Below are 26740 nucleotides of genomic sequence, written 5' to 3' on the forward strand. Positions count from 1 at the left end.
TAGTAGCATTGCTGCAGACTGTTAAGATGTACACAGTGAGTACAACGAAAAAGTAAAAGTATCTGTATCTGTTCAGATCTACATACCCAGACAGACTTATGTAGGTGATGTTAATCTGGTCTTCCATGATGTTCTCTACTGAAATTCTTCAGACAGGTAAATTCAGTTTAAACACTTTCATCACATGATAGTATTAGCATTCTCAGTACGTATCTTTACCTGCAGTTGCATTTTGTGTGTTATGATCAGGAGAATTTACAAAACTGTAGTCAGACTCTGCTGAATGGTTGCTTTTTATAAGATCTTCCCCTCCCCTCTGAAGGCTGTAATCTCTGAAGGCCCCACTGTATACAGTATCATTACACAACCTTTCAGACACACGGTGTTATTGTAAATATTGCATTTCGTACAAAGATAAAGAAGACAGAGTGATTGTTATGAAGACGCGGTATTAAAACTAAATGCTCAATGGTAGCAATAAACAAACCACAGTATTCTACAAATACAATTAATTATCTGATGTATCAATTATGCTACAAGTATAAATAATTACCTGTAAATAGGGATTCCTCTCACTACACACTAAACAGGTCAAGCGTCTTTCTAAAAATCAGAAAGAATAAAACAATTTTAAAGAAGGCCATCCATCCATCCGTCCATCCATCAATCCGTCCATCCATTGCCTAAGCAGAGACACCCAGACTTTTCTCTCCCCAGCCTCTTGTTCCAGCTTCCAGGTCTTCCTCTGGGTCTCCGTCTGGTGGCTGCCATCATAACCAGATGCCCAACTGGCTCCTCCAGTTGAAGTGGATCCAAAATGAATCCCCTCAACAACTTGGCTGTAGAAATTCTATTCATAAATGTTGTGAGCAGAATTGGTGACAAAGGGCAGCCTTGGCTGAGTCCAGTTCTCACCGGAAACAATCCTGACTTACTGCCGGCAATGCGGACCAGACTCTGGTCATACAGGGACCTAGCAGCCAGTATCAAAGGGCCCGGTACCCCATACTCCTGGAGAACCCCCCACAGGATTCCCAGTGGGACATGATCGAACGCCTCCTCCAAGTTAACAAAGGACATGTAGATTGGTTGGGTGGACTTCCACGAACCCTCCAGGATCCTGTTGAGAATGTAGAGCTTGTCCTGGTCCACGGCCAGGATGAAAACCACACTACTCTTCCTGAATCTGACATTCAAATATCCGATGGACCCTCCTCTCCAAGACCCCTGAATAGACCTTGCCAGGATGGTGGTTTCTGATATGGGCGACATGGGCAGCTGCCGCAGGCCAGGATGAGCAGCCATCCTCTTCCTCAGCTGACCAGGAATCTTCAGCTGCCCTCAGGCAGGGACAGAAACTACCCTTGACTTCACCCAAAAATGTGTTTCTACGTATGTTGTCTACTCCTGAGGACGAAAACCAATTTACATCTACATCCTCCAAGCAGGGAATCTTCAAGTGTGTGTGCGTGGAGAGGGGAGCACATTTTATTTTCCACCAACTCCTGCTGCTGAGGAAGAGCGCCTGTCTGCTGACCCTGATGACTGGCCTTCAATTCTGACAGAGACAATTCGCACACTTCTGGTTTGCAGACGTGTGCAAACCAGAAATCTACATGTTGTAGTGCTTCATTAAACAAGCAACATTTTTTTCTACAGTTCTAGATTTCACTACAGATATCAGCCACACCGGTAAGTTATCCGTTGTGATTCGAACTGGTTCACTACTGGAGAAGTCCCCAGTTAAGGAGCATTTCATGGGGTTTTGGGAGGCAGAAGAAGAATCCACAGGGAAGCATTTGGCCTCCTTACTTCTGAAGAAACCAGAAGAGGACTGCAGAGGTCAGTCATTTGGCAATGAGGCCAACATGAGAGGGACAAAAAGGAGTTCAGGCTCGACTTCTTCAGGTCAACCCCAGAGCTCTTTTGTGTTTTTCCTTGTGGAGCTCATTCACTGAAATTGGTTCTGGCAGATGCTCAAAAGGATCCATTGATACCACAAGCTACTTTGGGGCTTTGCAAAAGCTTTACACATTGTTTTCTGCCTCCACACAGAGAAGGGCCAGACTGAAAATGTGAACGCTACTCTGGACAGAAACAAAGTGGGAGGGTAAAATAAACAGTGTTGAGCCCCTGAGGTTTCAAGCTAGCTTAGTGAGAGAGTAGGCAGGGCCGGATTTAGGAGGATGTGGGCCCCTGGGCTTGAGTCAACATGGGGGCCCTATGTGTAATATCAAACCTTTAAGTAAAATATTTAAATATTAATATAACTATAGATTGGTCAATCATTAAGTTTTACTCGTCTTTTCTCGGTTTTCAGGTTATGGATTGGATGACCCCAATAATCAAGACACCAGTCAATGTCTCACTGCCCAGAGCTCCTGGTACAGGTGTGTAGGGGCTTCTGTCATGCAGAAGAAGAGTGTGTGTAGTGTCATCATGACAAAGTGACACTGATACATCTATTGTACATTGATTTACTTTGAATGTTGTAACTTCTGACATAAATTGAATGTTTCGTTAAGGAAAGCTGGTAGTACATCCTTATGCTTTTTTCCCCATCTATATTGTGTACACCTGTTTGCTCCACAGAGACTACACCAATCTGTTTGAGCCTATTGTTATTGGTGATGAAGATGACATTGAACATCTTACAGAAGACAAAAAGCAGGACCTGCCACCAGAAGAACATGTGTTAGTAATTTTAATATTTTGTATTAAATTAACCAGCATCCTGGTCCTGCACATAATTACATAATGCTAAGTGTGATAATTCAACTGTTTTAAAATAAGTGCATTTTTTCTAGAGAAACGTGCAGCCACATAATATTAGATTTACAGGACAACAGGCTTTGCAATGCCTAACAGAATGCCTTATTGTAAATCATTGTCATTCTTTTGTCTCTTCCTCAGAAGCTTCCACATCAAAGTCCCATTCACACCACGGATCATCAGCTCCACCCAGCTGAGAGGCCATCTGTCCTCTCAGATCTAGACAGGACTGAACCGGTGAGGACAGGACCACTTCCTGCTAAGGACAGCTTTTCCGTCCCCAAAAGGCATGATGGTCGAAGCTTTCATTGTCATTATGTCTACAAACAGCTGGACAATGGGGAAAAAGTCAGGCGGACTTATTCAAGAGTTAAAGATGCAGACTACTGCTTCTGAGGCCCATTATTCTTCCAAAAGTCCTCAAAACTATCAACCGAAGCACAGCGCAATTGGGGTAACATTGGGGCACCACCAAGACAACAGTGGAGATTATTGTAACGATGTGGTAAAATGGAAGGAATTTTCTTTCCATCTTTCAAAAGGTAAAACTGTTGATGAGACTGAAATGGGCCTTGTGGAGGCAGAAAAGAATCGCTGGAGAGACAGACGTGCTCCAGCGTCTCTAATTACTGATTAAGCTCCAGGCTTAATTAGCATCATCCAGTCACTGGCAGGAAGAAACCTGGTAGCACATTACATCAGGCCAACAATGGGAGCTTTGTAAAAGACGTGGACATTTGATCCTGTGCTAAAGGATCACTTAAGACACATTGATAGTGGAGCAGTGTATCACATACTTGGGGAAAACAAACTTGTCATTTTATTGTCTGACTTTTAATGAGTAAAGATACATTTAGATTCAATAACAAAAAAAACTATGTCTAGGGTAACAAGGCAAAAATATATTATTTTTCCTGAAGTTGTCCTGTTTTTGCACTTTTGTTCTTCCTTAGTGATTCTAGTTATGATTTTTCTTATTTCTAGATATTCTCTGTTCCAGATATTCATGCTTCTTTTGTCAAAGTTATTCTTTGGTGTTTGTTTTATTTCCTGTTCCCTTGTGCCACTTCCTCTCTTTGTCCTCAGCCTGGCTCCTGCTCTAACTACCCACACCTGTAATCAGTTAACTCATCAGCCCAGGTCTTCTCACAGCTCCCTCCTCAGTCTCTTCTCCCGTCAATGTTTTGTGATTTTCTGTGTTTCCCGCCTGGATGCTTCTGGATTTGTTTTGGTCTTATTTTTATCTTTCTTTTATTATTAAATCACCAAACTCAGCTACTTCCTCCACCTCTCTGCATTTGGGTCCAACATCATGACAGTATGGAGTATAACAATGATGTGAAACATATCAGTGACTCTCCAAAACCCCAGAAAGGCTAAAAAACCCAGCACAAATATTTAGAGTGGCCTGGTTTTATCCACTAATCTCAAGCTATTTTTTAAAGACAAGATGAATAGAAAACGGTGATGAAATTTATTCAAACAAAAGTAAGAACACAGACTCATACGACAGGATTTAGAAAATCTCGAACAAGGCAGACAATGCAAGATATTTTGATGAAGTCAATAAATTCAATATTGACATGTAACCTCTTGTGCAAGTTGTGAAATAGATTTTTTCATACAGTGGAAAAATATCTCAGTCTTTCTGGCTCCAAACAAGGCAAATTGTGGAAAGACATCTGTGTCAAAATGTTCCTTTCTCCTGAAGCCTATTCATGCCCTTCATACATCATTACATTTAACTGACCCATATACAGATTGGCTCAAATATAATTATTCCTTTCACATTGCAAAAAATTAACTAAACACAATCTCAGCCATTTTGCACATAGGGTCATTAAAGGATGCAGTAAAAAATGATGCCAGAAGTGTTTATTTATTAAAAAGTTTGAAAACCTGCAGACATGAACCTGCTATGGGAATTTGAATGCTTGGATTATTTTAAAATATGGTCAGCTTACTGATACAATAGATGTAGTATGAGATATTTCATAATAATTTCAGAAAGAACTGCTTCATGCTTTGGCTGAACAGAGCAACGTCTTCAGATGTTTATTGATCTCCTTCATCTTGAACCCGTACATGAATGGATTTATCAGAGGGTGATACAGAAACGTTTGTATCGTCATTATAAAGCCTGCGGTTTTGGAGAAATCCGACTCCACTCGAGCTACAATTACATCGTATGTCATCACACAGAAGTAGCTGGTCAGAACCAGCAGGTGGGGCACGCAGGTCTGCACAGCCGTTTTCCTGGATTCTTTACAGCTCCGATACGACGTCATGAATATCTTTGCGTATGTAAAAACTGTGAAAAGGGTGGGAAGAATTGCGAAATCGAATAAAGCAACGACACCAAATATGGTCAGCGCTCTTGATCTCACACAGTGAATTGTGTACATCTTGTTGTTGCAAATGATCCCGTCCAAGTTAAAGTTGCACAGTTTCGCTTTGGCACTCAGTATGGCCAGCACAGCGAGATGGCAAGCAGGAAAACACCAAGCTATGATCAGGAAAGCACTGACAGTACTTCTTTTCATTATATTTCTATACCTCAGAGGTTTACAAATCGCCACATATCTGTCGAAGGCCATGGCTGCTAGCAGGAGGAACTCTGAGCCAGCCACAGAATAAAAGATGAAAAACTGTAAAAGGCAGGCCGAATACGATACGATCGGTTCTTCAGACAAAAAGTCGACCAGAAGCTTTGGGTAAATGTTGGTGCTGTAAATAACACAGTTAAACAACATACCTGCGATAAAGATGTACATCGGCTCATGGAGGTTTTTATGAATCCAGATGAGATACAAAATAGTAGCATTGCTGCAAATGATCAAAACGTACACCGTAAAAATAACAGAAAAGTAAAAATATCTGTATTTGTTCAGATCTACGTATCCGGACAGAGTTATGTAGGTAACGTTTACTTTACCATCCATGGTTGTGCTAAAACATTCTTCGAAGTTTCAGTCAGTAAAGACACAAACAACTGTGACAGTTTCATCAATATCCAGTTCACAGCACGCGTCGCCTTCGTTACCTGAATCTGGTGCGTTATGACGCTAGTGTGCGTCTGTGGAAAGTTTTTTATTAGACAGCTTTCCCCTCCAAGGATGTTGTCTCTCTAGGCCTGGCCAACTAGTTAGTGTTTTTCACAAAACAGTGACATCACTATGGCTCTCACATTGTCTATATCAACTAGCTAGACAAAACAAACATTTTGATTCACAAATATGCTAATCAGTCCACAAGTATTCAACAGTTAAAATATAGTAGACTATATACAAAATAAAACCTAACTTGTTGATTGAGTTGGTTGATCAACTCAATCAGTTGATTGTTCATGGTATTGGTTCACTTATTTAACAATTATACACCCACTATACTTCAAATATTTTAATCTCTATACCCAAAATGTAACATTTTAATGAACTACAATGATTTTTATTTGTGATCTACTTAGTACAGATCTGCCTGAACTCATAAAGTCCACGAAGACTGTAATAAATTTAGCCGAATGGCTATTAGCTTCTCAATGGTGTTGGAAATGAGGGCTTGCACCTCTGGTAAGACTACGTTGGAAATATATCTAAGGCTGAGGACGATGCAGCGAGGCTCAACGTAGTCCAGAAATCTTCTGTGTTACCAGAACATTTGAGCAACTCATAGCCGCCAGCAGTCCTCAACTTTGGAAAGTTTTGGTAGAGACAGTTTGTGAGTTCATCAGAGCTGTGAAAGATAATGCACAACACAAATTCAAAAAAGTAACACTTATCTGCTAAGCTCTGTTATCAATGGAGTCTTTGTCTTCCACTAAATAAAATGAGAACAAATGTCATTTCTGTTTGTTTTAAATTTAAAATAAGTGGCTTAACAAAGAAATAATATTCCAGTAGAGCTACAGGAAGGGGAAAAAAATACTTACTTGTGTTGCTCCTTGGTCTTTTCTCGTGGGGCCTTGTGCTTGTGGAGTTGAACGGCGGATGCTAATAAGATTACAATATACATAACGTCTTCGACAAAATTACATAAGTCTAACTGAAAACTTAGCACCTTCCAACTCATCCAGTCTATTCGCAGCTTCCCTTAACAACTCGGACACAAACTGTCTTTGTGCTCCCTCCAAAACTATACTTCTGTTGCTAAACCAAGGCCAAAAGCACAGGCATGCACATGGACCCTGTTGGACCAGGAACACACTCCACCTCGTTTGCATGAGTCAGAAATTCAGATGGGTAAGTAAAAAGAGGAGACGAGGCAATGGTGACAGAACGACAGCTTGTATAAGAAAAAGGCAAAAGAAAAATACATTTCTTGATGAAAACGCATATGTAAGTAAAAGGAAAAACAATATAATATTTCTGCTTTTATTTTTAATTATGTCAGTTTTGGTCATCCACACATTTGCATGGAATAACCGAAGCCTGAGATTTTGATTAATGTATGGACGTTTTCGGGAAATGACGTTAACGTTAACGACGCTAAAACTACTTAGCGTCGTGCTGTCTATTCACAGGAATTCAGACTTCAGCAAAAATATATTACCAACATGGCCGATTCGATTAACAACAGAAAATCTCTGCAGTTATTATAAATAGCATAAGTGACTAACTAATAATATCTGCTCAACATTTAAGAAAAATGTTCTTAACTTGTAAAGAAAAATACTCCTCTGTAGGTATTAAAACAAATAGAAATTCACAGCTGCATGTACTTACAATTGTTTTAAATATTTCATAAAATGCGAGCTTGACCAAAAGCAAAGAAAATGTCCTACCTCTTCTCAGGCAGCCTGGCGCCAACTGAGGGTAGGACAGTACTGACGTCATAAGATGCTCTCTTAAAGTGACAGTACAGATACTAGTATTTACCAAAATAAATAAAATATTGAAAACATATAGTATATGTATATAAGATTCTTCAGTGTTAATCAGGATTTGGTGAATTTTCAAACATAACAATAAAAAAGCACATTTTCTAAAGTTGTTACATCAGTTCGTGACAGCTCCTCCTTCACGGTGGTTTCCAGGTGAAACTGATGGGTCTTTTATGTTATGTTTTACGTTGGGGTTTCTGGTATCACTGAGACTGAAAGCTTGTAGCTTTCAAAATGTTTTCTAATGATCCTGAAGTGTGTTGAGTGGACCCACTGAACCCTTGTGCGTGCGAGGACTGAGGCAAATGATACAAGTGATACGGGTGTGGGGTCAGTTGGACCTCGTTTGTAAACACAAGGGTGAACTGAGGGCAAACCCTGACCCTCACTCAACCAGTTCATCTCTTACTCACTGTTCGTCTTGTCTACCAATCTGTTGTGTGCCTATTCCTCTCTTTATCCCTTCAAGTTCTGTTTGTAATGCTCTTTCAAGTGATCCGAAAACAGTTTATTTATTCCACAGTTTCACATCTTAGTAGCTGTAACTACTGCATTACTGCTAATGCAGTAGTGCTAATGCAGCAGTGCTAATGCAGTAGTGCATTATCTTATGCTTATTCTCTGGTATACTGAGGATTAAATTAGATTTTTTTTTTACTCTTGTTTAAGTACAAACAATATAGAACAGTTGCTAAATGAACCAGATCAGGACAGAACCTCAAATCTGTGCTCCTTGCTCTAACAAACAAACATGGTGCTGTTTGGAGTTTTTTTTTTACATCTTTCTGTTACAGTGCCACTGGCTGGCCCGGCATACCTACTACAGTGTTGTCAGTGGTGCCACATTCTGGTCGCATATTTTTTCTTAATTGTTTAGAAAAATTGACCGTGTTCATCTTAGAAATCAAGCATTCGTTAATTTGCCAATTGCAAAAAAATGTGCTGAATGTGATTTCTAATTTTTTTTGTTTTTAAGATTTCATTTCAGTGAGTGAATCTGTTTCTTTTATCCACTTGGTCTAAAATAAATGCCAGAAACGTGTTATTTCAATTTCATTTAGACATATTATGAAAAGCTTGAAAGTTCACTAGAAAAATAAAAATTTTTCTACAGTAAAATAAACAACTGAATATTCATTTATATTGTATTCAACCTTTGAGTTATTGAGGTATTGCACACCTGTATCACAATTTGTAAAAACAAAAGAAATTTTCTTTGCCTCTCTGTATTGTCATTTTGTCAGGTAATTATCTTTTGTCTCGTCGGGGTTTGTGACCACTAAGAGGTGTTATGTGAATCTTATATGTCTGATTGTTCAATAAACCATGATTGTATTTGGAAAACGATCTGTTTTGTTACATTTCTGGTTCCACTGATACAAAACGACACCATTATAGATCTGGGTATTGAGAGAACGGTGACGAGTAGAGAAGAGGTTTTTAATTATTTTTACTCTCAACACAAATCATGTATCACAGATACAAGTATCCAAACTTACACACAAAGACGCTTACACGAGTTACAAATCCGTTTTTACACACGCACAAATCTTTCGAGACTATTTTCAATCACTCCATAGGATAATCACAGAACGAGAAACGCCTGGGAACAATCAAGGGGAAAAGACAGGACAACACAGAGACTCACAAGAAATGGTTTAAAACTGAACATAACTCACTGATAAACAATCAATCAATCAGCTTCAGCCAATCAGCTGCGCTTGTTCCTTTTGATCAGGAAGTAAATTCCCACAGCGGCTCCTACCAGGCCGATGGTCAGACTGACTACACAGAAGATAGACGGACCGAGACCGTACTGAGGATTGTCCGTTTCCACATCTGGAGACAGAGAGAAACGAGAAACATCAGGACGTTTGATTTAATAAGGATTAATCGGTTAATAACTAAAATAAATGTTCCTGTTGATGCTTCCTGTCTAGTTAAAGTCTCCTCACCCCAGGTCCTGGTCAGTGGTACAGTCAGAGCTGGATGCTCCACGGAGCAGCTGTAGATGTCTCCCATCTGAGGGACGAACTGCAGCCTGGAGATCTGGGTGAAGGTGAAGTCCTTGTTGAGGAAGGGAGCGTTGATGCTGGTTCCTTCAGTCACTTTCTGTTCGTTTTTGGTCCAGGACACGTTGACCGGAGCCGGATAGAAACCAGAGACGTGACAGATCAGGATGTTCTTCTCTCCCAGCTCCACGTCGTCTCTGGGGTAAATCACCATGCCGTAGGGGGGGTCTGAGAAGAAACCAGGAGGTTAACTGCAGGAACAGGACCTGATCCAGGATGGTCCAGAGCAGAACGTCTGATGGTGGGTCAATCAGGGTCTACAATGTTCACAGCACAGAGGATCAGAAAGAAGCAGAACAAGAAGTGATGACCTGAGAAAACTACAGAGCCAAAGTAAACTTGGTGGTTCAGGTCCATGTGGCAACAGAACTCAGCCAAAGGTCGGTCCATATTGTATTATTCTAAACTGAATAAAACTCTGAGTTTAGAACATGTAGGGCTTTAGGACAGGTTCTAGAAAAGTCAGTCTCTGAGCATCAGTCAGTTCATTTTCAGACATCCGGTTAGATCTCTGGTTCAGGAATGAACTGACTCTGGACACATCAGATTGTCTAGTATTCATCTGTGTGGATTTTCTAGAGTAGATTTGAGAGAGGACAGTTTAATAATTACTGGATTTACAGAATGTTCTGGCTCACTGAAGTTCATCTTATGGATTTATTTACATTAATCTCACTTAATTCATTTGGTTTAGTGATGACAGCTTACTTTCATGTGTTGAATTAACTTAAAAGTTACATATTATTAACTGAACCTTTTACTTTAACTTGAAACAGTTAAGTTCAACATCGTGTTTATATCCTGTCTGACGTCATGATGAAAGATTCACTTTGGACTTTGGCTAAAACAGGAGGAGGAAACCAGAGAAAACAACTGTTCATAGTTTATAGCTGAACCCTGGTTTCCACATTTAAAGAAGTAAAGTTTTGTTGTTCTTTACTCAAAATAATTAATATTTCAAGGTGGTTTCAGTGGCACAGATTGAAACCATGAACTCCAGGACATTGTTACGATTAAAAAAGTCAGACATTTTGAGGTGTTGGCAGTTTAACCCAGTCCTTTCATATCTGGCTGCTCAGCCTGTTTCCAGGTGTCAGGGTTAATAAATAGTTTATCATTAATCAGATATTCATCTCCAGTTTCATCTCACCTCCCAGCAGCTCCTCTGGTTTCTCATTGTGTCATTTTAATGTGGATTGAATCTGTTCCTGCTATTTGACCTGAGCTCACTCACTATTGGCTGATAACACAGCTGCTGCCTTCTGATTGGTCGGGGGGCGGGGCTAACGGGCAGCAGGTCTCTTAGAGATTAGAAATAGACTGATGGAATAGTTTCAGAGGAACTGGATCAGAACCGGACCCAGACCTTCAGCACCACCTGCTTTGTTTTATTCTATTATGGGATGTTCCCAGTAACCATCATCGTCTTTACTGGGAGCAGAGGACAGTTATTGTTTATTAATTAAATAAAGATGAAAACTATAAATTCCTGTTTTATTTCTCATTATCCAGTGGGAATATTTTAGTTATTTATTCTCAGTTTCTTTTGGTTTCTGGTTCATATTTTAAAGTTTTGTAAATAAATTCTTTAACTTTACAAACTTATTGATGGTCAGATGGAATAAAGTTAATAAAATGAAGAGTTTTATTTATTTTAACTATTTTATGAATCAGATGGATCAGATGAAGAGCAAAATATTAATAATATTAATTGATCCACATGAAATAAAATGCTTGAAAGCACTGAGACATAGAAACAACACAGAGTGGAATATCTGCTTTCATATATTAATAAAGCTCTGCATGTCATTAATGGTTAATAAATTAGCACTAATAATAATAAGCACTTTGAATTGCCTGCTGAAAATGTGTTATATAAATAAAATTACCTTACCTCAACATTTAACAGAGTTATAATATTAGATTAATATAAACTAATAAACTGGAACAGTTTTAATTAACATCATATCTCAGATTTTAGACAACATGATGTTTGCTCACTGGACTGGATTTAATTTATTAAAATATTGTGATTTATTAATAATAAACATTTTATTATAAAAATGATCAGCTGATCAGAGGTGAAAATAAATCAGTTCAAATAATTACTGTTCTTTACCGTTTTCATCTGGGATGTCCTTCATGGCAGTACGAATCACCTTCAGGTTTGATCTGCAGATCTGTTGATCAGCCACAGCTAGTTCATAAGTTCCTTCTGAGTATCTGATATGATCAATAAAAGGAGGCTGAGGGTCGACTCCTTCTTTCTTCTTGAAGTCGGCGTACCACAGCTGTTCTCTGTCCAGAGCGTACATGTCCTCTCCATCGGAGTCTGAACATCCAGTGATATGAAGGTCCTCATGTAGAACTTAAACACAGAGAGAGAAACTGATGAAGAACCTGGAGCAGAGCCTCCAGAACCCAGTGGGTCCATCAGGACCAGTTTGGACCCGGTCAGAACCAGTGTAACTCACCTTCAGCAGAGACCCAGAGGACCCCGCTGAGGAAGAGGAGCAGCTTCATCTTCATCACCGGTCAGACTCTCGGAGACTCTGGGAGAAACTGAAGCTACTGCGGGAACACAATCCGTTTCTCTTTCTGATCTTCAGCCTCAGTCTTTTCTACCCGGCAACCAGCGATGCAGAGGTCATGTGACTCTGTTCTGATTTTTACAGCAGTTCCCATCAGAACCAGTTAGTTCCTCTGACTGGGAAAGAGAGAGACAGAGAGAGAGACATGGCTCCATCACCGCTCTGCTGGCTGCTGATCTTCATCATCGTAAACTCTGCAGGTATGATCAATAACTGATAATCACTAATAATATGATCAATACTCTGGTAGTAACTGATAATCACTGATCAATAAGTTATTATATGGATCAATACTCAGAGTTTAAACTGCATCAGTCTGTAGAGCAATACGGATCAATAACCTAATCTGCTGGACAATCAGTGATCCAGATTCATTACTGATAAAATGATCAATATTTTGATTATTGATCATGAATATGCTTAATCATTACTTCAGTCCATTCAAATGTATTGATTGGTACTCAATGTGAAGTTGATCAAATGAACACATGAACACATAACCGATGGGAAACCAACGCCGAGGTTCTGTTCCGGTTCCAGATGGATTCAGAGAATGTGAAGTGGATCATTGTGTGTTTAACTCCACTGAGCTGAGCGACATCCAGTTCATCAGGTCCTCCATCTACAACAAGCTGGAGTGGCTCAGGTTTGACAGCAGCCTGGGGAGGTTTGTTGGATACACAGAGTTTGGAGTGAAGGAGGCTGAACGATGGAACAATGATCCTTCATATCTAGCAGCGATGAAAGCCCAGAGGGAGACCTACTGCCTGAACAACGTTGGTCTCTACTACCAGAAAGTTCTGACTAAATCAGGTGAGTTTGATTTGATCATTTCCTGATTGATCCTCTGATCAGTTCTGACTGATGAGCATCACTTATTTATAGTTAACTAAAACGTTGAACTCTGACGCCATCAAATGATCAATATTTATCTCATCATGGATCTGATCAGCTGATCTATAGAGATCCAATCACTGCTAATATTAGTGATTGGTAATAACTACTGGAGTTAATCAATATTGAATGTATAGAAATATTAATAGCGTCAGAAACATTTAGTAATCGGAAACTTATAAAGAATCAACTAAATCTGGAAACAGCCAAGAAAAAAAAATTCTGTTAATTTTTCATAAATATAAACTCACTGTAGGGCTTAAATATTGAAGTTACATCTAGTTCTAGATGGACTCATTCTATAACACCCAGTTCTATTATTATTAATGATCTGTGATTTATCTGCAACAATAACTTTATTTGAACTCTGGTCTGTTTATAATTATAGTTATTTACTAATTATAACAATATAAAACTCAGGTCTGTTTGGATGAATAACCTGAATCATCACAGTGAATTTAATAAACTAGTTTCACTTCCCTCCAGTTCTCCCAGCAGCTGCAGTTCTGGTTAAACTGGTTTTATCATCAATAATCAGCAGATAAACTGATAATATTGATATAATAATATAAATACTTCCTGTTACATCCATGGATCATGTATGGATTTCTAATCTGACCTTAATAATGAACCAATAATCTTATTAATCTCCCAGTCGCTCCGACAGCCAAGCTTTACTCCAGGACGCCCCCTGCTGGCCACCACCCCTCCATGCTGGTCTGCAGAGTTTTTGATTTCTTCCCTAAAACCATCAAGGTCGGGTGGCTGAGAGACGGACAGGAAGTGACATCAGACGTCACCACCACTGACGAGATGGAGGACGGAGACTGGTACTATCAGGTCCTCTCCACGCTGGAGTACACACCCAGGTGGGTCAGAACCAGAACCACTGGGAATACTGGGACCATTATAACCAGAACCTCTAGAACCAGAACCACTGGTACTACCCGGTCCACTCCACGCTGAAGTACATGCCCAGGTGGGTCACAACCAGAACCAGTAGAACCACTAGGGCCTGACCCAGTTTCCTGCCGGTTCTGACCCGGTTCTTTTGGTAGTGACCCAGTTCTGCTCCTTCTCTTCAGGGCTGGAGAGCGGATCTCCTGCAGGGTGGAACATGCCAGCCTGAAGGAGCCTCTGATCATCGACTGGGGTAAGAAGGAGGACGGAACACCTGTCTCACCTGTCCTCATGTCTCACCTGTCCTCATGTCTCACCTGTCCTCATGTCTCTGTCCCTCTGTCCTTCCAGACCCGTCCATGCCAGAGTCAGTGAAGAACAAGTTGGTCATCGGAGCCTCAGGACTGATGATGGGTCTGGTCCTGTTGCTGGCTGGATTCCTCTACAACAACAGGAAGCTCAAAGGTCAGAACCAGAACCGAACCAGTTTAAAGCAAGTTTAGACACACCCATTATAGAACCAGAACACATTTAGGCCCGGTCCAAATCCTCTCTCTCCCTCGTTCGTGTTGGACATTAAAGGTCACAGTGTGTCCCACGTCCTCCTCATCCTTACTCTGAGTCCACACCCAGGCAGAGTTTGGCAAAGTGTATTACCCACAATTCATTGCTGCATGTGACGAATTTATGGAAATGTTTTGTTATTCTTTATAGAAAATTAAAATAAAATATTATGACAAGGCACATTAGTAGTAAGTTTAATTTGATAAACTGAGCAGAAAAAAAGACGAAATAAAAATAATAATCACAAACTGACTGAGGAAAGAAAAACAAACTGTCACCAATGAAAGACAAATTTAAAACATTAAATGAAGATATTAACATACTGGAATAAAGACTGGGCTTTTGTGATTTCATTTAAGCACTCTCTAAAATAAAATTATTTCACTATAAAAATGGAGGCCAGAGGATTAAATGTATCATAATTTAACTCTTCATCATTGTTAGTAGAACAAATTATATTATATTAAAACTTAAATATAGAATAGATTTATTGTAAAATATCCAGTTTTGAAAATCTTTCTAAAAACTTTAATGAAGCTGCAACTGAAAAAAATGTTCATTGTCTCAAAATCTCAGTCACAAAACGCAGGAAATTATATTTATTTTGAATTTCTTTTGCAGAAAGTCATTACCGAGGTTTCTTTATACATAATTATAAAATTAATATCTTAAGTTTTTTGTGGGAGTGGAATAGAAAAACATTTGGTTTTTATGATTTTTAAACAAATGTTTTCTTCTCAGACTACAGGAGGAGAAAACTGATGAATTTATTGTCACATTTTGGTTCATAGTTTCTCCTAAAAATGACATTTTAGTTCCATTAGTGCCGTACGTTTGTCCTGAACTTGAGCTTTGTTATTAGCTCCACTTTATACCAAACTAACGTTTAGCTGCATAAAACAGATTTATGGGTAAAAATCATGTCTCCATTATTCCAATAGACTGATAAATTGATTATTAAAACATTTTAATGTGTTTTTTTTTTTCCAACATTGGAAATGTTGCCAAAATGGCAACATTTCCACATTGCCATCTTGGAAATGTGAACTTGGAAGAAATGCAGAATAAAATCAGTTTTCAAAAATATAGAAATATTTTTAGTTTCACTGTTAAACATGATTATATTGAATTTTCTGTATTTAATAAATCAAACACATTCCTCCAACAATGACTTAGGAAGCAGAAAAACCTTTATTGAACATTTAAAATAGTCTGTTTTGTTGTAGTTTTAGCAGCAGGAGGCCTAAGCAGGGACCAGTCCTCCATTTTTGATGTGACCTTACGACCCCGTTGTGTCCCAACCCTGAACCCTGATGTGACTTTGACTGAGCCACTCTTAACAGGCGTTGGGCTTTGGACCAGGCCTGAGATTACACTAGACCAGAACCTAAACAGAACCAGTACAGAACTGGTTTAAATCCAGTTTAGATCCAGTCTGACCCAGTTCTAAATTCAGTACCAGTATCAGGTTCTGACCCGGTCCATTGTTTCTCTTCCAGGTCCTATTCTGGTTCCGATCAGCTGAGCCCGGATGAAGGTTCCCGTTCTCCATCTGGCCCGGTTCTGTAGGTCGGTTCTGGTTCTCCTTCATCTTCATCTTCCTCTAATCATCTTCATCAATAATCAGATTTTAATCTGTGATGTTTGGACCTGAAATAAAATCAATAAACCATCAGAATCTCTAATGTCGTTATTAACTGGATCAGAACCAGCAGGCCCGGTTCTGATCCAGTTCAACCAGTAAACCTGCAGTAACACTATAACCCTGACAGTAGCGCTGTGAGCGACCCAGACTGGATCAAACTGGTTCTGATGGCTGAGGAAGACCCAGCGGACTTCTCTGGTTCTGAGGTCCAGTTTGGATCCTCTGAAGAAGAACCAGAGTTCAGACAGAACCGGGTCCTAAAGGCATCGCTGCCCCCTCCTGGCTGAACTCTGCAGCTGCAGCATGAACCGATGACCCAATCTGACCCGGTTCTGTTCTGTCCGACCCGGTTTTGTTAAAGGGTTCTGAGTCAGAACAGAGGAGGAGATCCAGGTGAGCTAGACGGGCCGACTCACCAGAGTTTTTCTCATCATGGAGGAATGGTTCTGTTCCCTCCCGGTTCTGTTCTGTAGCTTTATGGAGCCGTTCACATGTTAATCAGCTGTGATAAAATCACCTTGTTGCTATGGTTACACACCTTGACAACTGTATTGATCCAACTGTGAATATTCACTTACATTGTATTCAAGCTTTGAGTTATTGCACGCCTGTATCACAATTTGTAAAAACAGATAAGTGGATTTTTTTATGAGGCAAAAAATAAAATAAAATACAAGAGAAATAATAATAATAAAAAACTTTACACAAACTCAAATATTAATTTTACTTTTACAGAACATGTATTTTCTGTCAGGTTTTAGTATATTGACTTGAAAAACAAACAAACCGGAAAACACTGATTCTGTTAGGTTGCCGTGACAACATCATAGACTCTCACCAATTAATTCTGCACATTGTTTGTTGACGCTCTCTGTTCATCTCATTCTGTACAAACTGTACAATACATGAACCAACATTCAAACAAATATACCAGTTATAAACCTACAAACCTATATACAATTAAATTCTTCATAATTATTAAAAAGCAAAAAACTATTTTCTACTCACTTTTATTTCCATTCTGATAATTACTCAACTTAAAAGACTAAACTGATAAATACTTATATAGAGTGTTATATCACCTTGTTCTCTAATAAGCAATTGCTCTAATTCCAACATAAAATATAACACCAGAGACAGTACAGAATTTCAAAAATAAATTATTTTTTCCTGTGAATTCTTATAAAATTCGATTAGACAACTTTATTAATTTTAAACCAGCAAATCAAACTGTGTCACGATTACATTTGCAGTTATGCTCTTGTTAAACACAACAGTTTTAAATGTTTAGAGATTTCTTTCATTTTTAACCCATAGATAAACGGATTAAATAAAGGGTGATACAGAAATATTTGCATTGTCATTATTAGGCGTGCGGTTTTGGGGAAATTGGTCTCCATTCGCGCTATGGCCACATCATATGCAGCCAAGTAGGAGAAGCTGATTAAGACGATCAGATGAGGCACGCAGGTCTCTGCAGCCTTCCTCCTAAATGACTTTCCACTTTGATAAGACATTAAAAAAATCTTTGTGTATGTAAAAACTGTAAAAAGCATGGGGAGTATGACCAGATCTAATAAAGCAACAACTCCTAAAACAGTAAGCGATCTTGGTTTTGTACAGTGAAGTGTGAACATGGCATTATTACAAAATATTCCACTCAAATCTGAGCTACAAATCTGAGTTTGAGCACTGAGGATTGCTTCTGGTGCGATGTGACAGGCGGGAACAAACCAAGCCAGAATGAGGAGTACTTTAACGGTACTTTTCCTCATGATGGTTGGATATCGCAGAGGTTTACATATCGACACGTATCTATCAAAAGCCATAGACGCTATCAGCCAGAACTCTGTGCCGCCGATGGAATAAAACATGAAAAACTGCAGAAGACAACTTGGCATGGAGACGATCGGCGTCTCAGACAAGAAGTCGATCAAAAGCTTTGGGTAAACGGTGGTGCTGTAGAGGAGACAGTTAAACAGCAAAGCTGCAATGAAGATGTACATCGGCTCATGGAGGTTTTTGTGAATCCAGATGAGATAAACAATGGTAGCATTACTGCAGATGATCAAAACATACACTGTAAAAAAACCAGAGAAATAAAGGTATCTGTATTTACTCATCTCTACGTATCCGGTCAGAGTTACGTGGCTAACATTCAGCTCATCCATAAATGTGTTTGTCTTTCAAATACTCTTGAGTGTTCAAGGTGAAAAGATTCAGTCCAGACGAGAAATGTTGTGTTCTCGTCATTCGCCGGATTGAAACTGAGGAGTTTGTCGGTGGGTTGGTTTTATCTCTCGCTGGATCTCAACGTTGGGGACTTGCAGCTCTGAAGGGCGTATGTCATAATGTTTCAAACTCAACATCAGCCACGTGTGAAGTGATGATTTATGTTGACTAAAAAAGTGTTAACATGATGAGTTAAAATGACACAACACATTTTTTAATGCAAGTTAAAAATTAGATGGTCTTTTGTAATTTTATATAAAAAAATTATGTAGCTGGGCAGTAAAAAAATGGAATTAAGATGAGTCATCAGTCTCTTTAATAAGAAAATGGCACAGGCAGTGCCACCAAAATGAAAAGTTGAAAATTGTCAAGGAGTTCAAGGTATTCGGAGAAGACGGCAAGTAAGGAGTAATAATCATACATTTTATTAATAAGTGCCTTTCACCTTTTTATAAAACTTAGGTTACTTTACGAATTGAACATAAAAATATTTATGGAAGTCCTGTGGGAAACGTAGCTGACTTGCGATCGTCTTGCAATCCAGAAGTTGACAGTTCCTTTCCCACTTCAGTCACAGAAAGCTAGCTACCAATTCGCTTATCGGTATAATGAAGCGAGTGCCTTTGCATAAGTAACATAAAATGCTTTCATTGGTTGGTATGACTACAAAACATTTAATATAAAATTATGTCTTTTAATCATTTTAAAGTTATTTATCAATACTAATAAATGTAATAAAATAGTGGGAGAGGTGATTCTTAGTGCTACAACCTTTCTTTTTGTAGAAATTATGTCAGGAATCTGGGGTGTTGTGTGTGTAATAGCTTTTCCCTGCTGGAACTACATGTGTCCACCGGAGGGCGTAGTTGAGTCCTGGAGCTGGAAGTTTCTTCCAGTGGACGGAGCCTATAGCTCGCTCCTGCACACCCTCCATACTGGATCTGTTTTTGGCATGGCGACTGTGACGCCCTCTCCACTTTGCATGGAGGGATTCGTCTCTTTATATTGTTTGTTTTTCAAGGCAGGCCGGAAGTAACGTCATTTAGGATCCGTTTGGGCTTCCAGGCTTTCTGGCTATATAAGAGCCGGATTTCTCTTTCTGAGGAAGGTTGGTGAGCTGCCTGATCCACCCGGCTCCATTTGTTAGATGGGCTCTTGTCCCACTCTGACTTTGACGTTTCTGGTTTTCTGCTACAGGATCCCCCTGTGTGGACCATCTATTACGGGGTGATGGCCATGGCCACAACGGCTGCCTATGTGTCTTTGTTTTTCTTTTTCTGCTTTGTGCTCAACAAAGAGCGTAATCATTATGGAGTCCGTGTCTCCCTGGTTTTTGTTGCAGCTCAGCGAGCCGGGTTGTAACAGCGACAAACACCTTGGTCTGAGGTTTGTTTATTTTTTTAGTTTTCCATTGAGCATTGCGCAATTTTATGGTTGATGGAAATGCAATGGGGCTTGTCAGGGGTGTCATGACCTTTATAGGTTCACCCAAGGTGAGGGATCAAACAAAGTGCAGCTCAAAGACCCCTAATAATGACTAAAACCAACGGACAGTGTTCCCTCGCTAGGGGCCACACTCTAGAGCCAGGCAAGGAGGAGAGGCACGTTGGCGAGCGCATGGCTTTCACTCATGGAGCCTGAAGAGGAGATATGGGTCCTCGCTGATGGGCTCACCACCTGTCAAAGAGGCCAAAAACGTTGGGTGCAATGTGCGATTTCCAAAGTCGGGACCTTGGTGGTCTGATCCTTGGCTACAGAAGCTGGTGAATATTACACATCGCAGTCACGTATGTTTTTATTTCCATTTTTATTGTACAGAGAGTTGACGTTTAAAATCAGGACAAAGTGTACACAACCAAAGAATTGAACGACTATGGAGAGATGTCAGCTGTTTTGTGATGGAGCTACTGTACAGCATGTCCCCATCTTTAGAAGAGACAAATGCATTATATGTAGATGATAAACTGAACTGTATTTATCTATTTTGTAGTGCTTCCCCAAATTAAAAAGAAATGGAGCTGTTTAAGAAACCTTGGAACGGTCATTTCTTTTCTACACTAGACAGAAAATCCCTGTAGGTTTTGGTTAACTGTTAAATGAGGTCATTCCAATCGGCCTCTCCATATAAGGCTTTTCAAGGCCCTCTGTTCAGCAGGGCTGAATAATTAAGTGCTTAACTCGTTTGTGTTGTTGACACAATATTGTATACGTTATATTCTCTTCATATTCATTTTTCATTCCACTGTGCTGGAATTGGTATCCCCATCTGCTCTACCCAGCTAACATTGTGTCCTCCACTGGATTTCTGCATCAAACAGTAATGGCTGCCTTATAACAGTATACACCTTGATGTGAAACTGTCTTTGATTAAATACACAGAGGGTAATCAGGGAAATGAGACACAGCTGGGAGCAATCAAGGGGTAGACAGGACAAGAATAGACACAGAAACCTAAATAAACACAAAGAAAACTAAAATTTAATTCCCTCTGGTAGATTTTCACCTGAGCCAGTCAGCAAACAAAAAGAGTAGTTGTGAACGACGAGGTTGATTTTTTGCGCTGTTTTAGAATTGCAGTCTGCCTGTAGTTTTAGCGATGGAAGGAAGCGGAGGAAGAGAACGAAGCCGTTCCGTTAGCCAAACGATGAAATCACACTAACAGTTGCTTCGTTTGGTTTGGCACTTATCTCTTCGCAGTGAAGGATGGTTGTTTACTTCATAATGTTGAACTGGGGGATTACATACGTTATGGCCAAACGTTAGCGATTGGATAAAAGTTTAAACTGAAACAGACGTTCAACATTCGTTTGTCCACGAGTCTAGACTCTCTGGACGAAGTGAAGCGTAGAACTAGGAGCTGGGTTTGCCGAGGTATTGTCCTCAAAAATTTATAATGAAATTAATAATTCATGCAAAAATTACCAATTTATTCTAAGATGTTCAGGTTTACATGTGGAATCATATTTATCTATTTTTATGTCCCCAGTTGAAATGTATTTTTGTAAAAAAAAAAAAAAAAAAAGGTAGCTGCCATTTTATCCAAGGATGTTAACGCTGGGGACTTGCTGCAGCAAGTAACTTTATGTAACACTGTAAGCACTCAACGTCAGCCAGCTCTGATGAAACTGGCTGAAACTCCTTCTCAGAGCTGAAGTTTCCAAACTTCTGCCTCACAGAGCAACCATCACTCCCTCACTCAGCTCCTTCAGACTAGCCAGGAGCAATTAGCAAACACCTGCTGAGCTCATTATAGGAGCTACTTCTTAGAGCAACGTTAGTAAAAACGTTATTAAAGGGTTAATAGTGGAGCCGTTTTGTGATGACTTCCTGAAGGCGGAGTTTCAGAAAGAGCGGAAGATTCTTAAAGGGACAGAGACCCAATTTGAAGGTGTTAAATTATGAGGTCAACTTTTTTTTAAGTCATATTTAATATACATAGTATTGTTTAAGTTAACATAGTTATGTGGCTCTGCTACAAAATGGCACTGTGTGCCTAGAAAACACATGACATCACCTCTTTAAGTGAATCGGAGGTGAGAGGAGTCGTTTTGCTATCTAAAACTTGTGGATTCAATTCCACCTCCAGTCACACATTGATACCTGGAGTGTTGTCTTGATTCTTTCATGCATGTTTGAGAAATCCTTTAATCTCCCATGGCAACCATTCAGCTGTGCAAACGCCTTGGGGAACCAACCCCCACCTTCGAGGATGTAACTCCGTCTCAGAGCTGCATCTATGTGCTTCTGGACTAGACATTTAGCCACAAACCAAACTATCGCTTTAAAGATGTAAAACTAAACCACAGCTACACAAGAGGTCGGCTAACTCATCGGGTCCAGAATCAGCAGTTTATCTACATCTCAAGGATAAAGGGCAAACCTTTGAAGACAAAATATGCGACACCTGAAAACACCGTGAACAGGAGCTGGGACAAATTGAACTTTCTTAACATCTGCAGTGCAGACTTGACTCGTCGTGGTAGGACTGTCCATGTCAGTGATACTCACAGGAAACTCAGGTTCATGTGATACTGATGGCCCTGTTTTTGACTTCTATTGCCTTATCAGTGTGATTTTCTGATTACAATTTATAAGCTCAATATTCCCAACCCAAGTTTCAGAACTGAAGGAGCCTCCAAGATGAGTGTTTGGACACAGTTCCCCTTGTCAGTATAATCAAAAACTATCACAGCATAAGAACGTGCAACAATAATAAAATGTGCCACTTTTAGAAAAAAAAAAATAACTGTAATAAAAACTGATAAAGACATCGAAACCAGTATTAACACATTTTTATACAAAAGAGCAGGATACATGACAAGCATTTGTTTCAAAGACGAGCATCTGAAAATAATAAATTAAAACACAGGTTGCATTAAACTTTGTTAGAACAAAATAATCTCTTGAGATGCTTAGAAATTTCCTTCATTTTGAGCCCGTATATTATGGGATTAAGCAGCGGATGATACAGAAAAAACTGCAGCGTCATCACGAAGCGTGCAGCTTTTGGAAAATCAGAGTTCAGGCGCACTATGATTACATCATACACACCCAAATAGAAGAAACTGATCAGAACCAACAAGTGAGGAACGCAGGTCTCAGCCGCCTTTCTCTGAAATGTTTTATTGCTTTGATAAGCCATTATAAAAATCTTTGCATATGTAAAAACGGTGAAAAGCATCGGGAGCACTGCAACGTCTAATAAAATAACAAACCCAATTATAGTTACTGTCCTTGATCTCATGCATGGAAGTGTGTAAATAGTGTTGTTGCAAAATATTGCTTCTAAATTACGGTTGCATATCTTAGATCTAGTACTCAGCACTGCTGGAACCACAACATGAAACGAAGGGAAAAGCCAAGCAAAAACCAGGAGACATTTCACCGTAGTTTTCCTCATGATGGTTGAATATCTCAGAGGTTTGCATATCGACACGTATCTGTCAAAAGCCATGACTGCTAACAGTAAGAACTCTGATCCACCTACAGAATAAAACACAAAATACTGAAAAATACAACCAGAGTACGGTATGACCTGCTTTTCAGAGAGGAAGTCGGTCAAAAGCTTCGGGTAAAAAGTGGAGCTGTAAATAACACAGTTAAACAATAAAGCGCCGATGAAGATGTACATCGGCTCATGGAGGTTTTTGTGAGTCCAGATGAGATAAACAATAGTAGAATTACTGCAGATGATCAAAACATACACAGTAAAAAAAACAGAAAAATAAAGGTATCTGTATTTATTCATCTCTACGTATCCAGTCAGAGTTATGAGGGAATCATTTAACTCATCCATAAATGTGTTCGTATCAGTTTAAATAAAAATATCCAGTCCAGACGTATTCTCTTTCTTACCTGAATTTAAACTGAAGAGTTTGTGAGTCGACTTTCTTTTATTGTTTATCTCTTCATCCCTCGCAGGATGTCGTCGCTGGAGACCTGCAGCCTGTAGTGGCACTAGGTAATATGTCAGGCGTTCAACATCAGCCACACTTGGCATGTGAAACACAGCTAATGTAAATTCTGGCCTAGAAATATTCACAAAATGAGATATTTAAGAAAGTCATAATATTTGAGTGTGACATTCAATTCAAGCCAACTTTTGTAAACCTGTAGAAAGAAAAGACTGTTGATCCAGATCCACTATTGTTCGTGTAAACCGATCCATTGGTTTACAGGAACCAGTTGGTTTACATTCTCAGAACGCTGCTGCTGGCGTTCTCACTAAAACCAGGAAGACGGAGCACATAACACCAGTTTTAAAATCCCTTCACTGGCTCCCTGTAGCTCAAAGAATAGACTTTAAACTACTGTTGTTAGTTTATAAATCACTGAACGGGTTAGCACCACATACCTTAATTATTGCTGTACCAACCGTCTAGACCCCTCAGATCTTCTGGTTCTGGTCTCCATCCCCAGAACTAGAACCAAATGAGGAGAAGCAGCATTCAGCTTCTATGCACCACCGATTTGGAACAAACTTCGAGAAAACTGTAAAACAGCTGAAACACTGGGTGCCTTTAAATCTCAACTTAAAACCCACCTGTTTAGAGTTGCTTATGGCTAAATTAGGGTTAGAGTGCGGGTTTTGATGTCTTTAATGTTTTTATCTTTAGTTTTTATCTATTTATTAATTTCTTTTTAGTTCTCTTTCTCACTGTTTACGTTTTAATGATATAAAGCCCCCCGGAAAATGTCCCAGTTAAACGTTTAACTAAAGTCCTACGGGATTTAGAGTCCCAGTTTCAACTAAAAACCTAGAGGTTGGAGTCCTTGTTTTTGACTAAAGTCCCAGAGGGTTAGAGCCCAAGTTAAACGACATTTAACTGAAGTCTTAAAAGGGGTGCGGGTTTTAATGTTTTTATCTTTTCTTTTTATCTATTTATGTTTTTTAAATCTCTTTATCACTGTTTATTACATGCTGTTTTTATTTTAATTATGAAAAACACTTTGAAATGCCTTGCTGCTGAAATGTGCTATACAAATGAAATTTAATTGATTGATTGATTGATTTTATTAGTGTTAAGGACAATACACGCTGTACAACAACATAGGAATTTATTCTCTTTCTTAAAGAACAAAACAACATTCCTTTCTTGGCACATATTTTGGGGGACAGGTCAAGTGTCCCTCCCGTCCCAGTCTCAGCCTCGGTCTCCGCAGTGTGGTTGGGCCCAGCTATAGGTTCAGGGTCCAGTTCCCGCACCCCCAAGTTTCTCCCCAAGCAAAGTCTTTGCGTGGTGCACTGTAGCGTCCTTCAGTCCTTCAGGGGCCGGCCCAAATTTCGCTGGGCCTCCCAAGCCCCAATCTGAAACTCCAATAAAGTTTCGATGTCTCTCTTCAGAAACGCCTTGTAATGGCCTGTTAAAGTCAACAGTCGTGAATGTCCAGTTTTTGACATTGCCAATAATGAGCTCCGCAGTGGGCTCAGAGGGAAAAGCCGGCACACGAGGAACTTCTGAAAGGAGCTTCGTTTGCTTGTGGAGTGAGGGCGGGTAGCACTCCGACTTGTTGCTGGACACATTGTTCATGTGATGCACTGTTTTGATGATTTTGTGAATGATTCTGACCTTGGTCGTGGCGTGCCGTGAAATCCGGTGGTGGAGCGTGCCGGTCCCGGTCCATGCTGGGAACCCCAGGTCTGGGGCCTTTCCTCTGCATGGAGCGGTTCTGCAGCCTCTGTGCTGGATCCCGCTCGTTGTGGGACTTCTCGGAGGGCTCACAGGGCCCCCAACTCCCCTTCTAGGTCACTGCAGCAATCTTGGCTGCCATGGAGCAGTGGATCATTCGTGGCGATCCGGGATACGGTGGCTGTGGACCGTAGTAGCGTAGCTCCAATGTCATCTGGGGGGCTCATGAAGTCCTCCTCCTATTAAAGTCATGTTGGCGGCGGTTGGATGGTCTGGCCCACAGCCTGCGCATAACCTGTGTTCATCCATGGTCCTCCATGTCATCTTCTTTGTAGCGCTGCATTGTTAGCCAAACAGATGAACCTGGAGTGGGAAATTATTTAATAAAAAAACTAAACTCAAACTGGTTTTTAGTTAAAGAAATAAAATCTCTGTCCGCTCTGGACGGAAGGCAAGTGAAAAACAACCACTTAATGCTCAAGGCAAGTAAGACGACAAGTAAACTTGAGCACTAACTCCTTCAGGTTGGAAGCCCTTGATGATATCACCCTAATCTTTACGTTTCTCTACTTTTCTCCATTAGCCGTGGTGCTTTGGCTAGACCGTTCTGTAACGTCAATATTATCTACTCAGAAAACTGATGGTAGCAAAACTTAAAAGTGATTCTAAATCTGAATCTGACGGCATAAATACATTTTGGTTCAACTGTAAATGGTCTATGTGGTTATTGAATTATTTCAGTATTGTTTATTTATTTTGTACAGAAATTGGGTTTAATAGTAAAATTCAACTTTAATTTAAAATTCAATTCCAATTCATCTTTTTGCCTGTGTGCACTGATGAAGACAATTGTAGGTGGATTGCTTCTGCTTTTAACTGAATTACACTTTTTCTCAATTTGTACATAATTATTACAGATGATTATGTCACACATGATGAATAATTTGCTCCAATTGTTCCTGTATCATGTGCTTTTTAAACCTAGTTATTTTCTGCCAAATAGATGAACATCTAATGAATTTTCCCTGACCACTTCATGTACATATTTTATGTTAGCAGCT

At 39.7% G+C, this 26740-nt stretch overlaps 5 protein-coding genes and 1 long non-coding RNA gene across 7 annotated transcripts; 2 read left to right on the plus strand and 4 right to left on the minus strand.

The window, feature by feature from the left end:
- Nucleotides 1–2298: 2298 nt before the first annotated feature.
- Nucleotides 2299–4098, plus strand: LOC107834920 (uncharacterized). Its single transcript, XR_001660756.1, has 2 exons — nucleotides 2299–2390; nucleotides 2593–4098. It is a non-coding gene; the product is annotated as an uncharacterized LOC107834920 (long non-coding RNA).
- A 675-nt stretch (nucleotides 4099–4773) lies between these two features.
- Nucleotides 4774–5993, minus strand: LOC103131831 (olfactory receptor 11A1-like). The gene has a single exon (XM_007543564.2). It carries the CDS (start codon nucleotides 5712–5714, stop codon nucleotides 4791–4793), a length of 924 nt encoding a protein of 307 aa, XP_007543626.1. The 5' UTR covers nucleotides 5715–5993; the 3' UTR covers nucleotides 4774–4790.
- Nucleotides 5994–9077: 3084 nt separating this feature from the next.
- On the minus strand, nucleotides 9078–12312 carry LOC103131824 (RLA class II histocompatibility antigen, DP alpha-1 chain-like). Its single transcript, XM_007543556.2, has 4 exons — nucleotides 12198–12312; nucleotides 11843–12091; nucleotides 9607–9891; nucleotides 9078–9490 (listed from the first exon to the last, which is right to left on the minus strand). Exons 1-4 carry the CDS (start codon nucleotides 12250–12252, stop codon nucleotides 9363–9365), a joined length of 717 nt encoding a protein of 238 aa, XP_007543618.1. The 5' UTR covers nucleotides 12253–12312; the 3' UTR covers nucleotides 9078–9362.
- Nucleotides 12313–12400: 88 nt separating this feature from the next.
- LOC103131825 (H-2 class II histocompatibility antigen, E-S beta chain) lies at nucleotides 12401–16313 on the plus strand. 2 transcript variants are annotated; one of them, XM_007543557.2, is made up of 6 exons: nucleotides 12401–12514; nucleotides 12855–13127; nucleotides 13864–14077; nucleotides 14294–14361; nucleotides 14460–14573; nucleotides 16172–16313. In XM_007543557.2, exons 1-6 carry the CDS (start codon nucleotides 12460–12462, stop codon nucleotides 16195–16197), a joined length of 750 nt encoding a protein of 249 aa, XP_007543619.1. In that variant the 5' UTR covers nucleotides 12401–12459; the 3' UTR covers nucleotides 16198–16313. The 2 variants fall into 2 exon arrangements, with proteins under 2 accessions (XP_007543619.1, XP_007543621.1); XM_007543559.2 differs by lacking the exons at nucleotides 14460–14573; nucleotides 16172–16313 and having other exon boundaries at nucleotides 13864–14187.
- Nucleotides 16314–17570: 1257 nt separating this feature from the next.
- On the minus strand, nucleotides 17571–18488 carry LOC103131832 (olfactory receptor 11A1-like). The gene has a single exon (XM_007543565.1). The coding sequence runs from the start codon at nucleotides 18486–18488 to the stop codon at nucleotides 17571–17573; it is 918 nt and encodes a 305-aa protein (XP_007543627.1).
- Nucleotides 18489–22924: 4436 nt separating this feature from the next.
- Nucleotides 22925–23845, minus strand: LOC107834919 (olfactory receptor 1-like). Its single transcript, XM_016666929.1, has one exon. It carries the CDS (start codon nucleotides 23843–23845, stop codon nucleotides 22925–22927), a length of 921 nt encoding a protein of 306 aa, XP_016522415.1.
- Between the last annotated feature and the right edge of the window lie 2895 nt (nucleotides 23846–26740).

The sequence above is a fragment of the Poecilia formosa genome, unplaced genomic scaffold, assembly GCF_000485575.1.
Source record: "Poecilia formosa unplaced genomic scaffold, Poecilia_formosa-5.1.2 Scaffold850, whole genome shotgun sequence".
NCBI classification, from domain to species: domain Eukaryota; kingdom Metazoa; phylum Chordata; class Actinopteri; order Cyprinodontiformes; family Poeciliidae; genus Poecilia; species Poecilia formosa.